General features: G+C 39.8%; 1 protein-coding gene across 13 annotated transcripts in view; it reads left to right on the plus strand.

Moving 5' to 3' along the window:
• The window catches only part of celf2 (cugbp, Elav-like family member 2), a 138,322-nt gene that overhangs the window by 82,485 nt on the left and 36,357 nt on the right, over nucleotides 1-19,480 (plus strand). For all 13 annotated transcript variants that reach the window (XM_055231968.1, XM_033990136.2, XM_055231966.1 and 10 more), the window contains 2 exons: nucleotides 1,024-1,220; nucleotides 8,675-8,757. In XM_055231968.1, coding sequence (XP_055087943.1) covers nucleotides 1,024-1,220; nucleotides 8,675-8,757 — 280 coding nt within the window. The remainder of the gene's footprint in view (nucleotides 1-1,023; nucleotides 1,221-8,674; nucleotides 8,758-19,480) is intronic.

A 19,480-nucleotide genomic window follows, 5' to 3' on the forward strand; every position in this document is an offset into this window, starting at 1 on the left:
TTTAATTGTGATCATTTACTGTAAATGTTTTGCTGTCATTATTACTTTACATCAAGTTGAGTCATCAACCTATAGACTCCATGTGTAAATTGGTGTGCACAGTCACATGGACATCTGTTAGTTAATAGTTGCCTGTAGTGGTTTTGGAGCTAATCTCTTATACACAGCTTCACATTAACAGCTGAAATTCAGGCTCTCAGACATAAGCAGATGCTCACACATGACACTGCCTGGACAGCTGCAAGTCGACATACATTCAGTGAGAGTCTCTGCTTCTTATCACAGATCACATGTCAGCACAGCACAGTGAATAGGCCCACGTCTGCGGCACACATTAAATACAGACTTTGTGCTGGATATGCAGTTGAGGGAAGTGAAAGAAGGCATGTTTTATCTGTGGGTTTTGTGCTAATGTACAGGAGTATTGAAAAGTAACACAGCTTTGTAGAGAAGTGTTGGGAACTGTATGAAATGTACCTCTCCTTTTTTTATCCGTAAACCATAAAACCTACTGTATGGTTTTGCTGAGTTCTAAAACCTGGTGAGGAGTTAAAAAAAGAGGCTGTGGAATGAGAATAGGTATTAACAAGGCCCCATTTCACCATTCCCAGAAAGTTGTTTCTCTCTTATGGTGCAATATTAGAGCGAGAGAAGGGACTAAGAGGTACATAGCCTTTAACAGAATAGCTGGAAATGTAGGCCTTTAGGAGAATTTGACGTGATGATAGTATCTCTACTGCAGCTCTTTTAAAAGATTATGTTCCGCTGTACTCGGTAGAATCTATCAAAGCCGTACAAGGGAACAGAGGGGAACAGGGGTGAACAGGTGACCACTGGGAGCAAAGGCTGGGCTTTGTGATCTAGTCCATCACATAACTCTCATAGCTCATGGGCCTTCATACTGGTACTGGCATTTGCGATAGTCATGTGTAATATATGCAGCACAACATAGCTCCAAGTATTGCTAAAACGTATGCGTTCAGTTACTTACACAGGTTTCTATTTGTGTGTTTTTCTTTACAGTAATGGCACTCCTGGGAAGATGAACGGGGCACTGGAGCATTCGGACCAGCCTGACCCAGATGCCATTAAGATGTTTGTTGGTCAGATCCCGCGCTCCTGGTCAGAGAAAGAGCTCAAAGAACTATTTGAGCCTTATGGAGCAGTTTACCAGATCAACATTCTCCGAGACCGCAGCCAGAACCCTCCACAGAGCAAAGGTAATAGACTGTAAAACTATTATGTGTTAGCCTCAGAATATGGGCATGTAGTACTTGTTTTGTGATATAAGCTGACATAAATGGTTGTGCCAAAGATATAATGTGCTAAATCGCAGTTACATTTCATGCACTATTTAAAGACAAAGCCATGTCAGACATAAAACTCGGTAGTTCCAATCCACGTGATTTGGAGCTATTTTCTCTTTCCTTTTCACTTTTAAAGACTTTTTTTTTTTGCCTATTGATGAATTTGTCAAGTAACATGGCAAATAATAGACACTAGTAATGAATAGGAAGACAATAGTGCTGCCATATAAACAGGCATCAAGCAGTGGGGGGGCTGATGACAGGCCTGATGAGATGTGCTGGTGGGAGGGAAGGGAGAGAGAGGACATAAGGAAGAGGAAGTGCCGCGTTTGTATCCGAGACCGTCACTGCATCTCCATCACAAGTGAAGGATTGACTCTTCTCTTATAAAACTTTAAGATATGGCTAAAATGAGTAAGTAATATTGTGTTTTTGTGTTTCCTCCATGATAGATTTAATAAAAAAGTATACCGACAATAGTAATCAATACAATGGATCAATATAATATATGTTTAATGTATAGTATTATAAGTATGTCAAGATTCCAGAGGATTTTTGTTGTCTTTATACCGTATTAGATTTATTTAGAGTTCTGAAGCCATCAACCATAAAGCCAGTGATTTAAACTTCGCCTTAACACAAAAACTGTTGCTACTTTACTATAGCAGAACACTTCACCTAACATTGCCCACAGGAAGGACATCCACCGTAATATAAATGTATTTAAAATAAAACAAACAAACTTGGAACAGTCCATGGTATAAATTTACCCACTGCCTGAAAACCATGATGGTGTCAAATGAGGTGATAGACATAAACAACAGTGAGTCATTTGTGTTTTGAATGTGAAATCCACTTTGAGGTGTGCTGTCCTTCACCTCTCTCTCCCACACACTCCATCTCCGCCTGCTTCTGTCTGAGTCTCTCCAGCTGCCTCTTCTCTCAGTCATATGAGTTTATGTGAACGCAACACCAGAATATGCTTGGTCTTTGTAATCCTCAATGCATTTTACTTTGAGATGACTTCTACTGTTACTTTTGTATTTATTGTGATGGATGGCAACATGAAAAGAATTCTCCTTCAAGTCCTTTGCTTGTCCCCACTCTTTGGCGTACTATTCAAATATTTATTTTTCCTTGGACTAATGAGGTAAGTGTATCACTTGATTCCACTTAAAACACAGAAAAATCCAGGCAGGCACTATTCCATTCCTCTCTTTTCCCTAATTGAGATCTCTCGGCCTGATTTGTTTTTCTATCTCAGAGTGAGGTGGAGTGTTTTAAAGGGAAATGTTGCATTTGATTGGGCTCTTAGTGGCCTTGGTTTGTGCAAGCTTTAAGCACTGCTGTTGTTTTTTCCAAGTTAAGTACGCAGCCTGTCCTCATCTGCACCAACTAAACTCAAAAATGCCCATAAATACTTGCACTATGTACCATTCATTTGAGTAGAGTCAGAGATACCACAACCTCCTGAAGTTTTTGTTTCATATTACAAAACCTGAATTCTTTTTCTGGTTTTAAAAAAAGACCTCAGCCAATTTGGGGACAAATAAGGCGCTACAACACAACCCAGTCTTGACCTTTAAGTCTTCTTCTGCTGTTTTGATTTAAATGAGTTTGTTAGTCCCACTGAGGAGAAGACCGACAAAACTTTGGCAACTAGAGTTTACAGCTCGACTTTGCTGTTTCCAGTGTTTCTTTCCTCATTAGCTGCCACTTCTAAAATTGTTCGTCCAAAACACAACAACATCAAGAAAACAGGAACTGTGCAACATAATATAAACACCAATTGACAGCAAAAGTTTGGCAAGCAACAGACTTGTCCTCAAAAATAAACTGGAGAATACAATCCAAAAAGTTGTCAAATTAGAGAACAATTATGATTATTCTGTCCAATATTTTTCTGATTCTTGTGAATTTACATGGTACAGATTGAGTTTAGCCTTGTACAATTATACCTGCAAGTCAGAAAATCACCTCTTTTGACAAAGTATATGCAAATACCTCAATGAAAAGACACAAAATGTATTATTTATTTATAAAAATCACCACTGTTGCTGCTTAGCCCTGCATGAAACACCATGTAGGTCATTTTAGTATGGCTTGATGAGTGATTAATTGAGTGAAATTGGTGATGAAATTGTAAAACCTTCTTCCATGGAAAATAAGGCAGCCAAATGTTGATTTAATGTGATACCGAGTTGATAACAAAATGACTGGATAAGCCCGGAAAAGATGAGAAATTGAGATTTTTTTCCTGCGGAATGAGGAGGAGATGGAGGGAATGATACAGGAGGAATTAGAAAAAGACTACCAGAGGGGTAAACACAAGATGTCCTCTTTTTCTATGACACAACCTTTTGGGCTGTGTTTGTGTGCATTGTCGTAGCAAGAGACTATTCATAACCTATATTTAAACTATATTGGCTACCTGGACAGATATCTATAGTGTTTTATTTGTTGTATTCTGTGGTCAACAATGCTTTTCACCTCAAGGATAGCCATCTTCAAGTTGTTTATTTTCACTGTCCTCTCACATCCACTTGTCATCATTTTATACATAGAGTTAGCCTTGCAATCGTGGTAAATAGATGTGGCATCACACTCACAGAACAGAGATCTCAGTGGGCCAACGAGTGTGGTGCATAGGGTAAAATGTTCTGTATTTTTCCTTCAACAATGTACTGACACAAAAATAGTTTAATTTTTTAAATTTTGGACTGGCATCTCAATATACCCCTAATTCCTGGAACAAACTTAAACAAAATATAGATTTCTTCTACTTTTCTGGTCTTGAAATTGCACCAAAAATGAAAAACAGCAGCAGTACAAGCTTCATGTATACTAACTCACCCTGGATAAATCATGTATTCATCAATGGTTGTGTAGCAGTTGAGTAACACCAAACTACACATGCTTAAAGGCAGCGAGAGCAGTGTAATTAAAAAAAAATTAAAACGGATACGACCAGAACTAGCAAATTAAATAGCTGGGCAAACACCCTGGTATATAAATGCTGTGGTCACTGGTCAAAACATCATGATATAAACAGCATATAGCAAATTATCCAAAAGCCAAGAAAACGGGAACAAAAGATTTCATCTCAACCTGCTGAAAATCCTCTCTTATCCCCTGTGTAACACTTACTGTGCGTTACTTTCTTTAAAATACAAAGTGACTGCATTCTCTTATCCAACAGTTACAACAGAGCAAATGCGTAACTGTCCGAGACAATTATCTGCTCTAATGGATTCAGCTGAGACAGGGCCCACTCCAGACAGACAACTGACTTATTCCATTCTTTCCTAAAGCAGAGATGCCAATTATGTGGCCTTAACTAGATATAAGCTTTTTTAGCAACTTAGTCGAGCCCAATTAGGGAGCAGCTGCAGGTGCATTTTAATGGGAAGTATTCTCAGCTCAGAATTTTGAATTAGGCTTTTTTTTTTACCTCAGTGTTTATACTTTTGCATGCCTCAGCAACATAGACTGTTGCCTGGTTGAATTCGCAGAGCAGGGATTTTACCCTTTGCTGAAGTGTGTGTGCTGGCGTGAGTGTGCACTTCAGGGTTAGTCAGAAAATCGGCTTTGATTCCCGGAAAGTGCTTGTTGTCTCCAGAGATACTGAAAGGAAGAGGATTTGTGTTGATTGGTGTTATTCCCTCAGAAGTAACCTGAAAATGGTATAGCTTTGCCTACTGGATAAAACATGTATCTGTCACATACATGCAACTCTGAAACTATCCTTTTTTTTTTTATTCCACATGACATTCCATATTCAAAAAAAAAAAAAAAAAAAAAAAAAAGCGATGTTTGTCAGGTGATAGTGGAACAACTATTTTATCTCGCTGGCTGCTCCCTTTTTGTATGTGGTTTCCATGGTGAGCAAGTGCATTGGACATTTGGCAGATTTTTGAGGCATTTGCCATTTCTGCATCAGGCCATGTCACTGTGACTGGAATGGCTAATAGACTAAACTGGATGTCAAAAGTCAGTAACCATTAGTAACGATACAAGTCAGGTTAGGGCATTTCAGTGAGGTGTTAATGATAGAGATTTCCATTTTCCACTTCAAAAAACAACAGATGAGTATAGTCCAAGGTAAACAGCCATGCATATAATGTTTTACTCAGCATATCCTCAGCCATGGCAATAAAATGAACTAGAATTATATAATGGTACCTGTGTTTCTCTGCACGCTGCATGCCTCCTCACCTCTTCACTCCTCTCTGTGTCCAGCTGCAGGGCTGGGTCGACCCGTCATCGGATGGGGGTTGATTGGTTGACAGAGGTGAGGAGCAAAGGGTCTTCTCTCACTTTCAGGGCATCCTCAGCCTCCAAAACTATTTATACTTGTTCTCTGAAGCCGTTTTTGACCATTCATTATCATATCTTTCTGTTGTCCTGACAAACTTTCAAATATTAGCTTTTTATCAAAGATTTCTACATTCAGTCAGGTCTGTTCAAGTATCCCTGGTCTGCAGCAGTGAAGTGTGCATCCATGCATAAATGGAAGTATATCTCTCTTTTACAAGGACAAAGCATATTCCTGTGTCTGGTATAGTTCTTATTCAATATACTGCTTTTGTCTCAAAAGGAAGTCATAAGGCAGTATATGTAAATTCTTCACATCCTTCAGCTTTGTGCTCGCTGGTGGCAAACTGGTTAAATGAGATTGTGGGTTCATCATCTGGCCAGCTGACACAAAACGTATATGAAGCAGAAAACTCAAACTGACAAGAACATTGATTGTGCAAAAACAAGTTTGCTCAAGACTAATTTAAATGAGATGCACCCAGAAGAAAATCCAGCAGTATCTCTAAAATGAAAAGAAATAAGCGTGTCAAGTCTTGGAGCTTTCTGTTTCCATGTTGCGAGCATGCTGACTCTTAAACAGGAGAAACTGGATCTCGGGATAGCGTGTGCGTAAAAGTGTGTGTGTGGCTGTGTGGTCCACTCCTCTGCTCTTTGATCCTGGTTTGACAGCACACCACCTGGGACCTTCCACCACACGCTGCATAGCTCCCAGGCTCTGACTACACTGTAGGAATCACAAAACACTGGCTAACGTGCCGCTAACAGCTAGCCCTCCCCTTCACATTACATGCCATCAGAATCACTAATGCTAAGACCCAAAGCTAACCCTCCATTGTATACAGTGAAAATCCAGCCGCAATCATTATTCATTGCTCACAGTACAGCTGGAATTGCTAATGGCACTCGAGGGTCTTAGACGAACACAGGTAAAATAGGATTATATCGTTACTATGTGCAATGCCGGATCTCTGCAAGGTTTTTTGTTGAAAAAGCCTATTGCTTATCCTGCAAGCATGTACATTGAAGTTCTTATTAATCTCAACACATAGCTGATAACTGCTCCTTCTGGGTTTAACTGGAGAAATCTATATTCAAAAGAAACGCATTCCCTATGTAGCTAACTGGAGAGTTGTCCGAAGTAATTCCAGTAACACGGTCATGAAAATCAATTTTGTAGGCCTTTTAACAAAATAGACTATAAATGCCTATTATCCCAGTAGCCCAGTGCTCGGGGAAAATTCAACTGACCTGTTGTATTGATTATTGAATTTATGTCTTTATCAAATCCAAATCCAAACTGAGCGCCTATTGTGGAAGTCTGAGCAGGAGGAAACAGAGAATTTAATTTGGAGCCAATACACAAGTACAGAAATCCGGATGCTAACGCTAGGCTAAGGGCCAACTATTCAAACAGATCTGAGACCCAGAGGAGGTCACAGGATTTCAGCTCCATTACGCTCCCAGACTCATCAAAGGGACCCGGGGATCAGGAGGATAAACCTGCTCCAGATGCTCACTGCTGGGTTTCACTCAGATGCACCGCGGGGCAAGTGTCACCGGAACGGAGGCCTGTGATACGTCCAACACCCCCTCAACTGTCTCTCCCATTAACACTTAGCAGCACAATGGGGATGTCAACAAAGCAGCTGTGAACAATAGAAAGTGTGCGGTTAGACGGTATGCACATGTCATCTTGTTAGTTAGTCTATTGTGTATTGTAAAGGAATGGGATGTAGTGCTGTAAGCTCCGTGGGTTATGCAGGAATGCACTCATACTCCATCTTTGCCACACAGTTAAAAGGTGTGAATTGAAGGACTTTTTTCATTGTAAATAAAAAAAATAAAAATACGTGTGAAGGGTTGTGTGTCTAATTGTCGTAGCCTTACTAGTAATTATTGCACTTTATACCAGCCTGTGTAGATGTCTGTTCTGTGTAAACCTATAAAGTCAAGGTAGTCATAAAGTGGCCCAGTCTACAGAGAGCTGTGTTGCACATAGCCCTAATAGCAGTGCTTGTTTATAGAAGGAGATGAAAGCCTCACACCTCTCTGTCTGGCCCTAATGCGCTCCCTCTCAGTTTTAACCTGACTGAGCATTTTTATAATACTGAGTCAGCAAAAAAACAACCACGCTCCCAAACTGTTTCTGCTTTGTTCTTTAGGGATTAACCATAATTAAGCCCAAACCTTTGCCCATATTTTTCACCTTTTGATTCTGAAAGTCCTGTGGGGTGCTTATGTTTATCTTTATGAGCAAACAAAATGCACAAGTTGCAGTATTTTGTAGTTCACCTGCAATTCTTAAAAGTGTAAAAATGCTGATAACTAAAATAGCTTCTGTATCAATTTGAGACAAACAGGTCTACTATCTTTGTCTCAAAATCCAAGTAACTGACCATTTTAGGCTATTTTGATTTTTTTTTTGTGTGGATTTTGCAGACAAAGAATGGGGATAACTATCTTAGATAATTGAGTTTTGATGAAAAACAAAAAAAACAAAACATCTGCTCAGACTGCTGCCTCCGCGCCTCGCTCCCAGATAAAACAGAAGAAAATAGATGGATTTTTGATGATTCATACCAATATTATAGACTGGAATCTAGCTTTGTGGTCGTGGTTAACTAAATTATACAGTAAATAATGATGTATTCATGATTAGAATCAGTTACTATTGCATTTTGATGTTATGTTAGATGTTATGTTACATATATGTTACATTATAGTTTGAATATAGGAACCTGAGGAATATAAAATGCTGGTGCATGACTCACAAACCCACTGGACACATATCCATGTTTTCCAAGGTGTTGTGCTGGTGCTGTTTGCGTGAGTCTGAGGGCACAATAACACATCCTTCTTGCTCATGTCTCAGAGGCTCAAGTCATCAGCGTCAAAACATATTCCAAAGTGCTGCCTTCTTCTGCTCTGTGTTTTCTCCTTAACATTCTCGCCGTGTCGGCTGGTGTCGACAGGTGATGCCGGCAGATGAATAGAGGAAGTGCTTTTGTTGCTGCTTGTGCTCATCCTTCTCTTTCTCCCTCTCTCCCCAGGCTGCTGTTTTGTCACGTTTTACACAAGGAAAGCTGCCCTTGAAGCCCAGAATGCACTGCATAACATAAAGACCTTAACAGGGGTGAGTGTCCTCATTTCTCTTTTACTGGTGTCAAGTTTTATTTTACTTATTTTATTTTGTCTTTGTTCTACCAGGCAAAATATTAAAAACAAATTCTTATTTACATTGTCTGCATGGATGTGCTATAGAGCACTCAAGGGGAAGGGAGAAGGAGGGGCACAAAAAACATTTGCATTAACATACCCACACACAGTAAGATTAAATTATCGGTTATTAAAACATTTGCAGAAGTCCTAAAAATGTCCGTGGGTCCAGTGAGAGGGCAGATGGGTTCTGTGACAACTTCAATAGAAAAATAGATTAGATCGCATCTATAAAACATACATCTAAGATACAGGAATTTAATTATTTTTTGTCTGATGTTATAACAGCACAAGAGAACAATGATAGGAGGAAGAGATTTAAAAACTAAGACGTCCACTCCTGGAACAGACAGACAACAACAAATTGTACATCTTATGTAAAATGTAATTATAAGCTGCTTAGGATCCAAATACAAACTTGTTTAGGTGTTTGTAAATTCATTGCATAATATGTACATCTGCCTGATATTGCTGCATCCTTCTGGACAGGAAACATTATGTACAGTACATGCTTGTGCACATCTGGCATTGACTCTGACAATAAGGCTCTGTGCACATGCTGTGACATTGCTGTCCTCATGTTGCATGCTTTGTGATTGTTCTGTCCTGGAGCGCTGCAGGAGAATGACGAAGGCAGTGGGCTGGAGACTCTCTCAATCGTGCTCCTTTAGCCCTTGGTGGATATTTAGCGGCCCCCGGATCCCTTCTGCTCGGGCTATTGGCTGTTTCCCCACCTCTCTCCTTGGCTGCACCAGCTAACTGGAAACTCATCATGTGAGCGTGTGTGCCCACTTGCTTCTGTCAGTTGGATCAGTGGATAGGCCCCCTGGGCTGGATGGGGCGGATACTGCAAACCCCATAAGAGCTATATTCACGATTTGTGCCTGGGCTTCTGCTTCCTATTCAAGCTTGTTGTTTTGCAGAGCCTCCATGTTAATCGTGTGTGGACTAAGTGTGTTAAGTTTGTTGTGTTTTTGTGAACCGTGAGAGTTAGTCATTTATCTGGTGTTGAAGGTGTGAAAGAGCCCCCACGGGAGAACATGTTTCAGGAACACTCAATCTTCTTTTAACACTATGACTAAGCCCCTCCTCTGCTACACTGACTTCATCTTTTACATCTCCGTCCCTGCCTCTTGTTAGACCTTTTATGTCTGTCTGAATCAGATCACACAGTCAAAACACTTCTTTCTCAGCTCACCCAAAAGATACACACTAGTAATTTAGTACACATCTAAAAAGAATTTGTACATCTCCTTAGGAATGATACAGAACAATTTTGTTTAACCCTTGTATAGCAATAGACAAAAGGCAAAACTATATATTTGACATTTAGTGAATAGGTTGTATTTTTAAATTGTGCTTTTGAATATACTGCTGCAACCCTGACATAAAAAGCATATAGACAGAACAGATACAAAGACGCCTTGCAGTGAGGACTCTTAATGAATTGCTGAATGAGTCAAGAGAAAATGAGTAAGCTGGGCAGATGGGGAGAGAAGAAAAAGCAGTCCAAGGTCAGTGGAGGTGCTGTGCAGATGGACAGGGAAGAGGTGGAGTGGAGCTCTTCACTGTGCTGCAGGGCAAAGCAATAAACGGGCCGCAGTTAAAAACCAATACCTGCTTATTAACTTCTCTGCTCTCACGGCTTGTAAAAGCTGTAGAACAATGTTTGTATTGGCACTCTTCCCTCCCCTCACTCTATCTCTACTTCCAACCCAGGCCCTAACAAGGGAAAGATGCAATCAGAGTGAAAACTGGATGGGGGCCAAATTGACAAAAAGGGCACCAGTATTGGCAGAACAAGTTGGCAGCCATGTAGTGTTAGGACAGTGGAATGATTTCACTTCTGAGTCAAGCATGGGTTCTTCAGTTTAAGTTCATAATTTTCTCATAACGCATTGCACTTTAATGAATCATTTGTCATTTGTTTGTAATGGCCACCTGGAGATTTGGCAGTATATGTGGTAATGTGATGGACTCTGGCTACGAGTTTATAATCGTGAACACTGACAGGCAAGGGAACCATACCAGAGAGAATTACTGGCAAAGATGAGAATGTTGTCTAGTTGAATCATCATGGCAGCTGACATATCCTTTACTGCAATAATGCAAGCATGTCATGCCTTTTGATTAGTTTATAATCTTATGCTATACTTTAGGGCTACAAATAGATCTGGTATGAATCACCTTCCTATTGAAAAGACCCATGCTGATCAAAGATTGATGCCTGAATCTCTATCTTGATTCCAGTTTGAGTAATTCCACAGTCCTACTGCGTTTTAATAATGATTCATACACATATTTCAAATTTTATTTTATAGTATATTTATCGCACACTTCAGAAAGTATTTCTTGCTTCAGAAATTAGATACTGAAGTATTGATTCAAAACACACAAGAACACAGAGTTTGACCTTATATCTGGCTTTGAACAAGTTGTTTTACAAGGCTCTTGAGTAAAGCACTTGCGATTACACAACACTAAAAACCCAGAAGCAATAATGGAAATGCAACATTACAAGAAATCTCTAATAGCTCTCTTTTGATAGGCGTGTTGTGGCATCCTTTTTGCATATATCTCTGCTATTGAAGTTGTACAGCTTCAAGTTATGTAACACTATTGCAGGTTACAGTAAACAGAAGGGTATGTTTTATATAGGACTGAGATCCAGTGGAATGTTTGAGTCAGTCTGGAGAATGTAACTACAGACTGTCTCAGAAAAATGATCTGTTACAGTGAAAAGTTGACACATAGATTCCATTATATACTTGTTCTTTCTCCATTGTGTTGATCAGGCATTACATTATGACCTCTGAGTCTGTTTTCCATTACATCTGTCAGTGGGTTTGGAACATGTGGGCAGAAAGTGTTGTCATCAAGTATATATGTTAAAAGAAAATTGAGTGAGCACAAAGGTCACCAATGATGTTCAGGTGGCCAAAAGGATTCCTGCACATTTCAGAATAAATTTCTCTACCCTTACGGCAGATATAACATGCTTTAGAAGAATAATTATGATCATGCCTAATTTTCCAGCAGTACTGAAGTAACAAAACTGTAAGAAGCGTGACACTAATTTGCATACAACACATGCTATGCCATGCTTTTACCAATATTCTTGATTTTGCATAACTACTCATGTCGAATAACAACAGTTTGCCAAACTTGTTCCTAATGACCTGCTAATGAAGCTCCTGGGGGGTGGAGACAGAGTCTGTGTCTGTCAGCATGTTTGCCTGGAGTTCATCTCGTCAACACTCTAATAGCAGCAGTGAGTCTAAATAGTGCATTTTCCTCTGTTCTCTCTCACATACACACAGCACTGCAGCCTATCTATTGTTGCAAACATGCTTGGTACCCCTGGAGCGCCTTAAAGTCATAAGAGCTAACCCCCGCTGCTGGGGCTGATGTGCGCCCCCTGCCGAACTTGTGCTCTGAGCATGTCCCACCACTGACTTTATTACATTACATTATTTTCACTTTCACCTCTCTCCACTCCTCCTGATCCACTCCACGCATATCTAGAGATGTGTGTTTACAACAACAGCGAGTTAAAGCCTGTCAGCGTGCCTGTCAGACAAGGTTGTCTGAGATTTTCCACTAAATTAAACTCTTTCATTAGCGGCTGACAGATGTCTAAATGCCCAGAGTCGGCTACCCCCCACCACCTCTGCTCAATGAGTGCACCCGGAGGCCACTGCTCCATCTAAAGCCATGGTTCAGAGGAAAAGAAAGAGGATAGAAAGGAAAAGAGAGGGAGATAATGCATATGTTTCCTGTCTAGAATACCTTTATTTTAGTGACACTTGTACTGGCTTGTAGAATGTGTTGAATGTTTGTAGAAGAAGCTGTCTGATATCTTCTCCAGGACTGCGTTACATGTGTGTGATAAGGTGTAGGCTCCTTTGTCACAATGTATGCTCCTTCGACTTCGTTTACAGATCTCGATGGCCTCTCTGATCCAGCGGTGGTATTTGTTGCTTTCAGGAATTTGTCCTTTTCATGTGGAAGTATGAAATATGTAAAACAGCTCAACAAAATTCTCAAAAAATATATTTATCACTTTAAAACTGAAGACAGATTGAACCTTTACAAAAAAAAAAATTAAGACACAAAAAGTTAATTTGTCACTAAAAATAAGTAGATAAACTATTAAAATTTGCTTTCCATTTATCAAACAATGGACTCAAGCCTGAAGTGTCAATTCTAAATCCATATGCAGAGGACATCAGGTTCAGAAACATGCTAATTACTACTCTGAAGGCAGCTGAAAGAAAAGAAGGCAAGTGACCGATGAAAGAACAGTGCGTCTGACCCTGAACTGTATTTGTTGTATTTGAAAAAAAAAAATTATATATATATATATATATATATATATATATATATATATATATATATATATATATATATATATATATATATATATATATATATATATATATATATATATATATATATATATATATATATAACGATGGATAGATTGGTCTTGACGGAGGTTTGTGCTCATGTCACACTCTCCTACACCTTCCTTCCTTCCTTTTTCGTTATTTTTTTTCTAGAGTTCAAACTGTCCGCTTCTCTCTGCCTGTACAGCTAAGCATCAAACCTCCTTTGATGCTCTCTTGTCCCATTGTGACAGCCAGTTAGAGGGGAGTATTCAGTTGGTGGCAGCAGAGGGGACTTGGATACCTGAGGAGCAGGGTGGTGGGCTGGTCCGCACGGGTACCTCTATCCTCCATGTGGGTGGATCAGAGCTTTTGGCGTGTACTGAGCTTGATAAGAAGCGTGGGGCTCATTAAAACCTGCCGTTGAACTGAGACCACACAAACGCAGATCCCCACCTCCCTTACCTTTCTGTTGCCGAGATAATTAGTGATGCTCCGCTGGCACAAGGTTGACTGTTCTCCGGCAAACCAAAGGCACATCAAAAGCCTCCATCAAAGTGAGCGCGATCTTGAGTAAGGTTAGGGTTTAAATGCTCCGAATTACAACCCAAAAGACGTAGCTCATTTAATCTGTCATTTATTGTCAAGTTGGTGGACAGAGAGCTGGATGAAGCTGCAGACTGTAAGTGATAATGTCTATTATCATTCTCAGCCATGTGAGAAATCATTGACTTTCATGTTCAAGCCCTTGTCAGTCTGTCAGTATTACTATGCGAAGAATTGTAAATGAGAGCTGGCATAGGCTACTGCTTTGGATAGTGACCTCTTTACAATGTCTTTAAATTGCTATGAATGCTAATTTAAAACGATGTAACACAAAACCAGAGCTAATGCATATGTCCAATGTGTAGTATTTGAGAATGAAATTGGCTCTGTTATACTAGACTAGCGTACTGGTGTCTATTGGTTGGAAATCAGCTGTTCTTTTATTAAATTTCTTTTTGTTTATGCCTCACTACTACACAGAATTTGATACTAATACTAAATCTAAAACAACCAATACAATTCTTAAAAACCCTGCCCATATTTTTCCTCACATTCTTCACCACAACTAATATTTGATGTAATAAAGGGATCAAGAGTGGAGCAACAGTAGCTCAGTGTTTGTCCACTGAGCTGAAGGTTATCGGTTCAAATCCCGCTCTCGACATTAACATCATTGGTAGAGCTGTTAGATCCGCTGACCCACAGGTTGGCGGTGCAATTCCAGTTTCCACAGATGGATGATGTTGTTGTGTACTTTTACCATCAACTAATTAGCCTGTATTAGATCAGTGTTGTTCTGATCACATACATGCTGTACACATATTAATCATTCAGTCATTCATTGCTACTTGTAATTTCATTGTTTGTTTTCTCATTCAGTGACAATAGAAGAATAAATAAATAGCTATTAATAGTAGTTGAAAATCCTGAGCATGTAAAGTACACTGGTGTTGACGCTTAACAAAACCACGTGTGTATGGAAGGCTTCCGACAGGGCTGATTTGTCAAAAGTGAGTGAAAAAGGATATTCTTCTGCATGGCAAAACGGCATCTCATTGGGCATTTCAACACTGTCAAAATCTGCGAGCAAATAGTTGTGATGGAGTGAAATGATGCCCGCAAGCCATTATTCAATCTATAAACCGCACTGTATACAGATCTATCACTTTGGAGCCAAGTACCATCGCATACTTTTTCCATTTTAATCATTTTATGACATAGAGCTCATTTTTCTGCAAACTGATTCTTAAATCCTGTACACAAGAGCATATTTGACACATAGTGGGTGATAAGATAAGTGAGCAACCTAATGTTTGCAGTCTATGTTTAATGTGTTTGTTCAGTTACGAGCTGTCACACACATCACCTCTCCACTGCTGAAGCTTTCCCTGCCGCTCTTCAATCTCACAGAAAATAGATGAAGGCCCATTCAGGAAGTAGTGATAGTAGTAGTGGTAAGCTTGCAACAGCGGAAATATAGCAATGTAGCTTATTAAATGTATCATGTACCAAGCCGTGTGTCATCAAACATTCATGTGTTATAGCCTGGAGGATATTATGCAACGCACTGAAAGGTTAGACCCTGAACAAGTGCTAGATAAAAAGGTTGAATGGAGACTAAGACAGCGCACACAAGTGTTGTTAAGGTTTAAATTGTACCTTCAAATTCTCTTTGTCTCGGTGTATATATGAGGAACCAGCCAAAACATTATACCACCTCTTCAAAATGCAACACCATGCCACTAAATGTCACGGAGCTCAACAGTGACCGCCCACCGCTTGTTTCCAGAAGTACATTTTTCATAAATGTTTCCCATAAATCATAATATTAAAAGGTTGAACGCTTGCTTGAACTAATCAGCTCTGTGGTAACTAAACTCCACAACAAAAAAACTGCAATTTTATTTCTGGAACTTTATAAACCGCTTAGTCATTAAAACATTTCCCTAAGTGTAAGTTTTAAATACCTACTTCCTCCGTTTATGATTTGCAAATCCGGTACCCCAGCATTAAGGTTGAACTGTGGAATTGGGCCACATCATCTTTCGCCGCTCGCTCAAACTCACTTTCCCACTTTTGCATATATTTCTATAACTTTGACTACAGCATAATCACTTGCGTACTGTAATGTTTCGCCTGATAGCTGTAAGTCCAGTGGTTTCTTCTTTGCACACAGCACACACACATAAGTACACACAAATGGATTCCCACGGCAGTCCCATTACAGTGGTTCATTATCGAAATCAATTCAATTAAAGGCTGTAATTGCTGTAGTAAAACCTAAATGCTATCGCAAACACTAGCGAAGGATAGCAAACATCATCAATGGTTGGATTCTATGTGCGTGTTGTTATTTAACCGAAGAAATATTAATCACACGTTTCGAATTAACTCCCCTAACCCCTTTTTCTCTCCGAGTTGGTGGCGACGCTTAAGCATATTGATTCCACAGCACGGAAGGGGAAAAGAAAAGCAGGAAAGCTAACTATGTTAAACACTTAGCGCAGTTAGCGTGGAGACAAGATGCAGCATACCTAATGCCAAATCCCTCAATCATTCCGCTCACACCCGCACGCTGGGTTAATTGTTTACCAAGCTAAATGAAGTGGGGATAATGTAGGCTAACTGTGCACTAAGCAGCACTAAGACAAGGGATATTGTAAAGGACAATTTGATTTATAGTCATTTGTTTGCCCAAAGAAAAGAGAGAGAGTCTAAGTCAAACTTCATTTGTATCAAGGTGTTTGTTGAAAGTGATGTGAGGAAGCAGTAGAAGCGAGGCTGTTTGCCATGTGTCAAGTGTGTGTGCAGACTTAATTTAATTGTCACAAGTGTAGATGGTGCGCTGGGGGAATTACACTTGAACTCTGGAAGAATAGACTTCGAAACTCTACACCATAGTATAGGTATAGGTATATAAACCAGGTGAACGTGTGAAAAAGATGCCAGATATATGTGTGAGCATTGATTTTTGAAGTTTTGTAAAGAATGCTATCAAACGTGACAAACTATGATAAAAGCATACACCATCAGTTTTGTTATTCCATGCGTATGTGTGTGCATTGCCATCAAAGGGAAAAATTCATTGTGTTTGGTGTGCATTTGACCAAACCTTCTCTTGGGAAACTATCACAACAGCACGCTTCCAAACAGGCTTTGTCTTTTTAACAATGTTTGTCTGCTCAGTGTGAACAGTGGGTCAGTAAAGGTTAAAAAACATTTCTAATTGTACCCATATTCTTGTTTATTTGTCTAAATGAAAAGGTCCAGGTCAGATCTCTTGCTTTAATTGGTATATTATTGTGTGACACTGTGGTATCTTGGTGCAATTATTAGCAAAACAGGCTATAACTAGAGTCTAGGGCTTGTACGTCAGTTTGTGTGTCTTTGTGTTTGCTTTGTGTGCATTTGTGTGTGCTTTGTTCACTAATATTGAATTTCGACTGTGAGGCCATCTGTCTGACTTTGACCCAGTAGCTCACCGTCACACCTCCAGACAGGAAGGAGGAGTCCAGACACGAGACAGCAGACAGCGTCCACACTCCCCTGTTTTCTGGCACGGACCCTGCTCATGTGTCTTTGGCTTCTTCAAGATGCCAACTGCTGCCAAAGATGACAGGCAAATACACACATATTCGTGCAATTCTACCACACTCTGACTGGGGTGGGGTTTTGGACAAGGCAATGGTTTTCATGTAACAGTACAGGTAGGCTATCGGGCTGTCACGATTTTAAAAAACTTAAACAGGATATATTGCAACAGAAAAGTATTGCAATAAACTATCGTACTGAAATGGTGGCTGAATGTCTAGCACTCACGTTTCACAGCAAGAAGGTTCTGTGTTCGGTTCCTGGGTCGCTTATCATCCTAAAACATGCACCAGAGGTAAAATCCTCCAGCTAAGGTGATCCTGACCAAACCGAGCTCAAGATCATGGAGCTGGGTCCCTGAGCGCTGTTCGCAGCAGCTCACTGCTTCTGACAGTTTGCCCCAGCAGCACTGTTGAACAGTTGAAGGATGGGTCAAAAGCAGAGAACGGATTTCCCTGATGAGGGCTCAATAAAGTATACCTTACCTTACCTTACTATTGTATGTCACTGACACAATAACAAAAGCAAGTTCCATAGTTACAGCTTTCGTTTATTGAACAATAAGTCTATATAGTAATTATCTCTTTCTCCTACAAAGATCCAAAGTTAATTGTATGATTGAGTTTCTACAACATGATAATAATTGTAAAGAGATTCTAAAAAATACAGGCAGCAAAACAACAGTACTGCAGTATTTCTGAGGGATTGTAACATCACAATACAGACTCTTTTTGCTTGAATTAAGTGAGTCCTCTGGCTCTGGGACAAGTGGACCTTTGACCTTTTGAGCAGCGGGGCAGTCCCAGCAGACCCCGGCATGTGAGGGGAGATGCTGGGGTATAATGTTAACCCAGGAGCAGCAGTTAACATTTGGGACGTATAGGATTTCCTGAGCTGTGTGTACCAGGAGGGAGAGTTTAATGGGCAGTAGGTGAGGAGTGGAGCCTTAGCACATAGAGTGCCTGAATGCCAGCCGGGTCGCCAGACTGGCTTTCTTTATATGAGCTGGAGGATATGAGGAGGAGAGGAACAGGGGCCGCTGGGTGACATTTTGTGAGCTTTGGTTTGCTCAGCGACACAGAGGGGGCTAGCTGTCTGCTGTACTTCTGAATGGTCTGACATAGTGCTTACAGTGGCTGAAAAACACATCTTTCACTTTTGTGTGTGTATACTGGAAATAAAAGACTTGAATATTCAGTGGGTAGGTAAAATATTTGGTCTTCTTACATTAAAGAAGTTATTGGTTTAATATTGATGTATGCTAATTAAATGAATATTATTGCGGGCATTTGTTGGGAGGTTTATTTATTTTTTATGTGGAAGTGATAGTCCTGCATTTTCTGGGGGTTTCTATGTGTCTGGGAGTTTCTGTCTGGAGTTTCTTTGTCTATCTGAAACACACTGTCACCAATAACCCCAAGAAAAAGGCCAGGATGAAATGATAAATACTTTGAGCCTATTTACGTGCTGGACAGTGAAATACACCTGCAAATAACTTGTCTAAGTATTGCGAGAAAAAATGCAAATACATTATAATTGTAGCCTGAAAATTGTCCCTTAACCAAGCTGCTTTTATAGCTGCAGACAATACTAAACAGATAAGAGACACAGGAGCTACTTGAATTTTTCCTGTAGCATTAATATGTAAATGAAATGTTAATTGTTTTTTTTCAGAGGTGTGTATTTATCATGTATTTTGCAGAAGAGATTCAGTCAGGACTCAACTGTGCAGTTTATAATGTGGCGATTCATGTGCTCCAAATATGATTAAAAACAATTTGTGACACTTTATTTTGAAGTGTTTGGATAACAAGTACATAATAAGCCTACTTCAGGTCTCACCCAACTTAAAATAATCACCAGACATCCATCATTTACATTTTGTTTTTATAATTGTACATCCTGCTAAAGAACTCTTTATTTTCCATATTTGCCCAATAATTTGTTGACGCTTTTTATCAAGTATCTCCCTGTGGCTCATAAGGACCTCTTCAATTACTGGGATAGGAAAATTAATAATTCTTGGAAAAGCAAAGCGGAGTCGAAATGAGTTATAGGGAAAGACAGGAACATTAAGTGGACGAGGACTATGGCAATTAAACAATGACGAAACAT

The sequence above is a fragment of the Periophthalmus magnuspinnatus genome, chromosome 23 (assembly GCF_009829125.3).
Source record: "Periophthalmus magnuspinnatus isolate fPerMag1 chromosome 23, fPerMag1.2.pri, whole genome shotgun sequence".
In the NCBI taxonomy this organism is placed as follows: domain Eukaryota; kingdom Metazoa; phylum Chordata; class Actinopteri; order Gobiiformes; family Gobiidae; genus Periophthalmus; species Periophthalmus magnuspinnatus.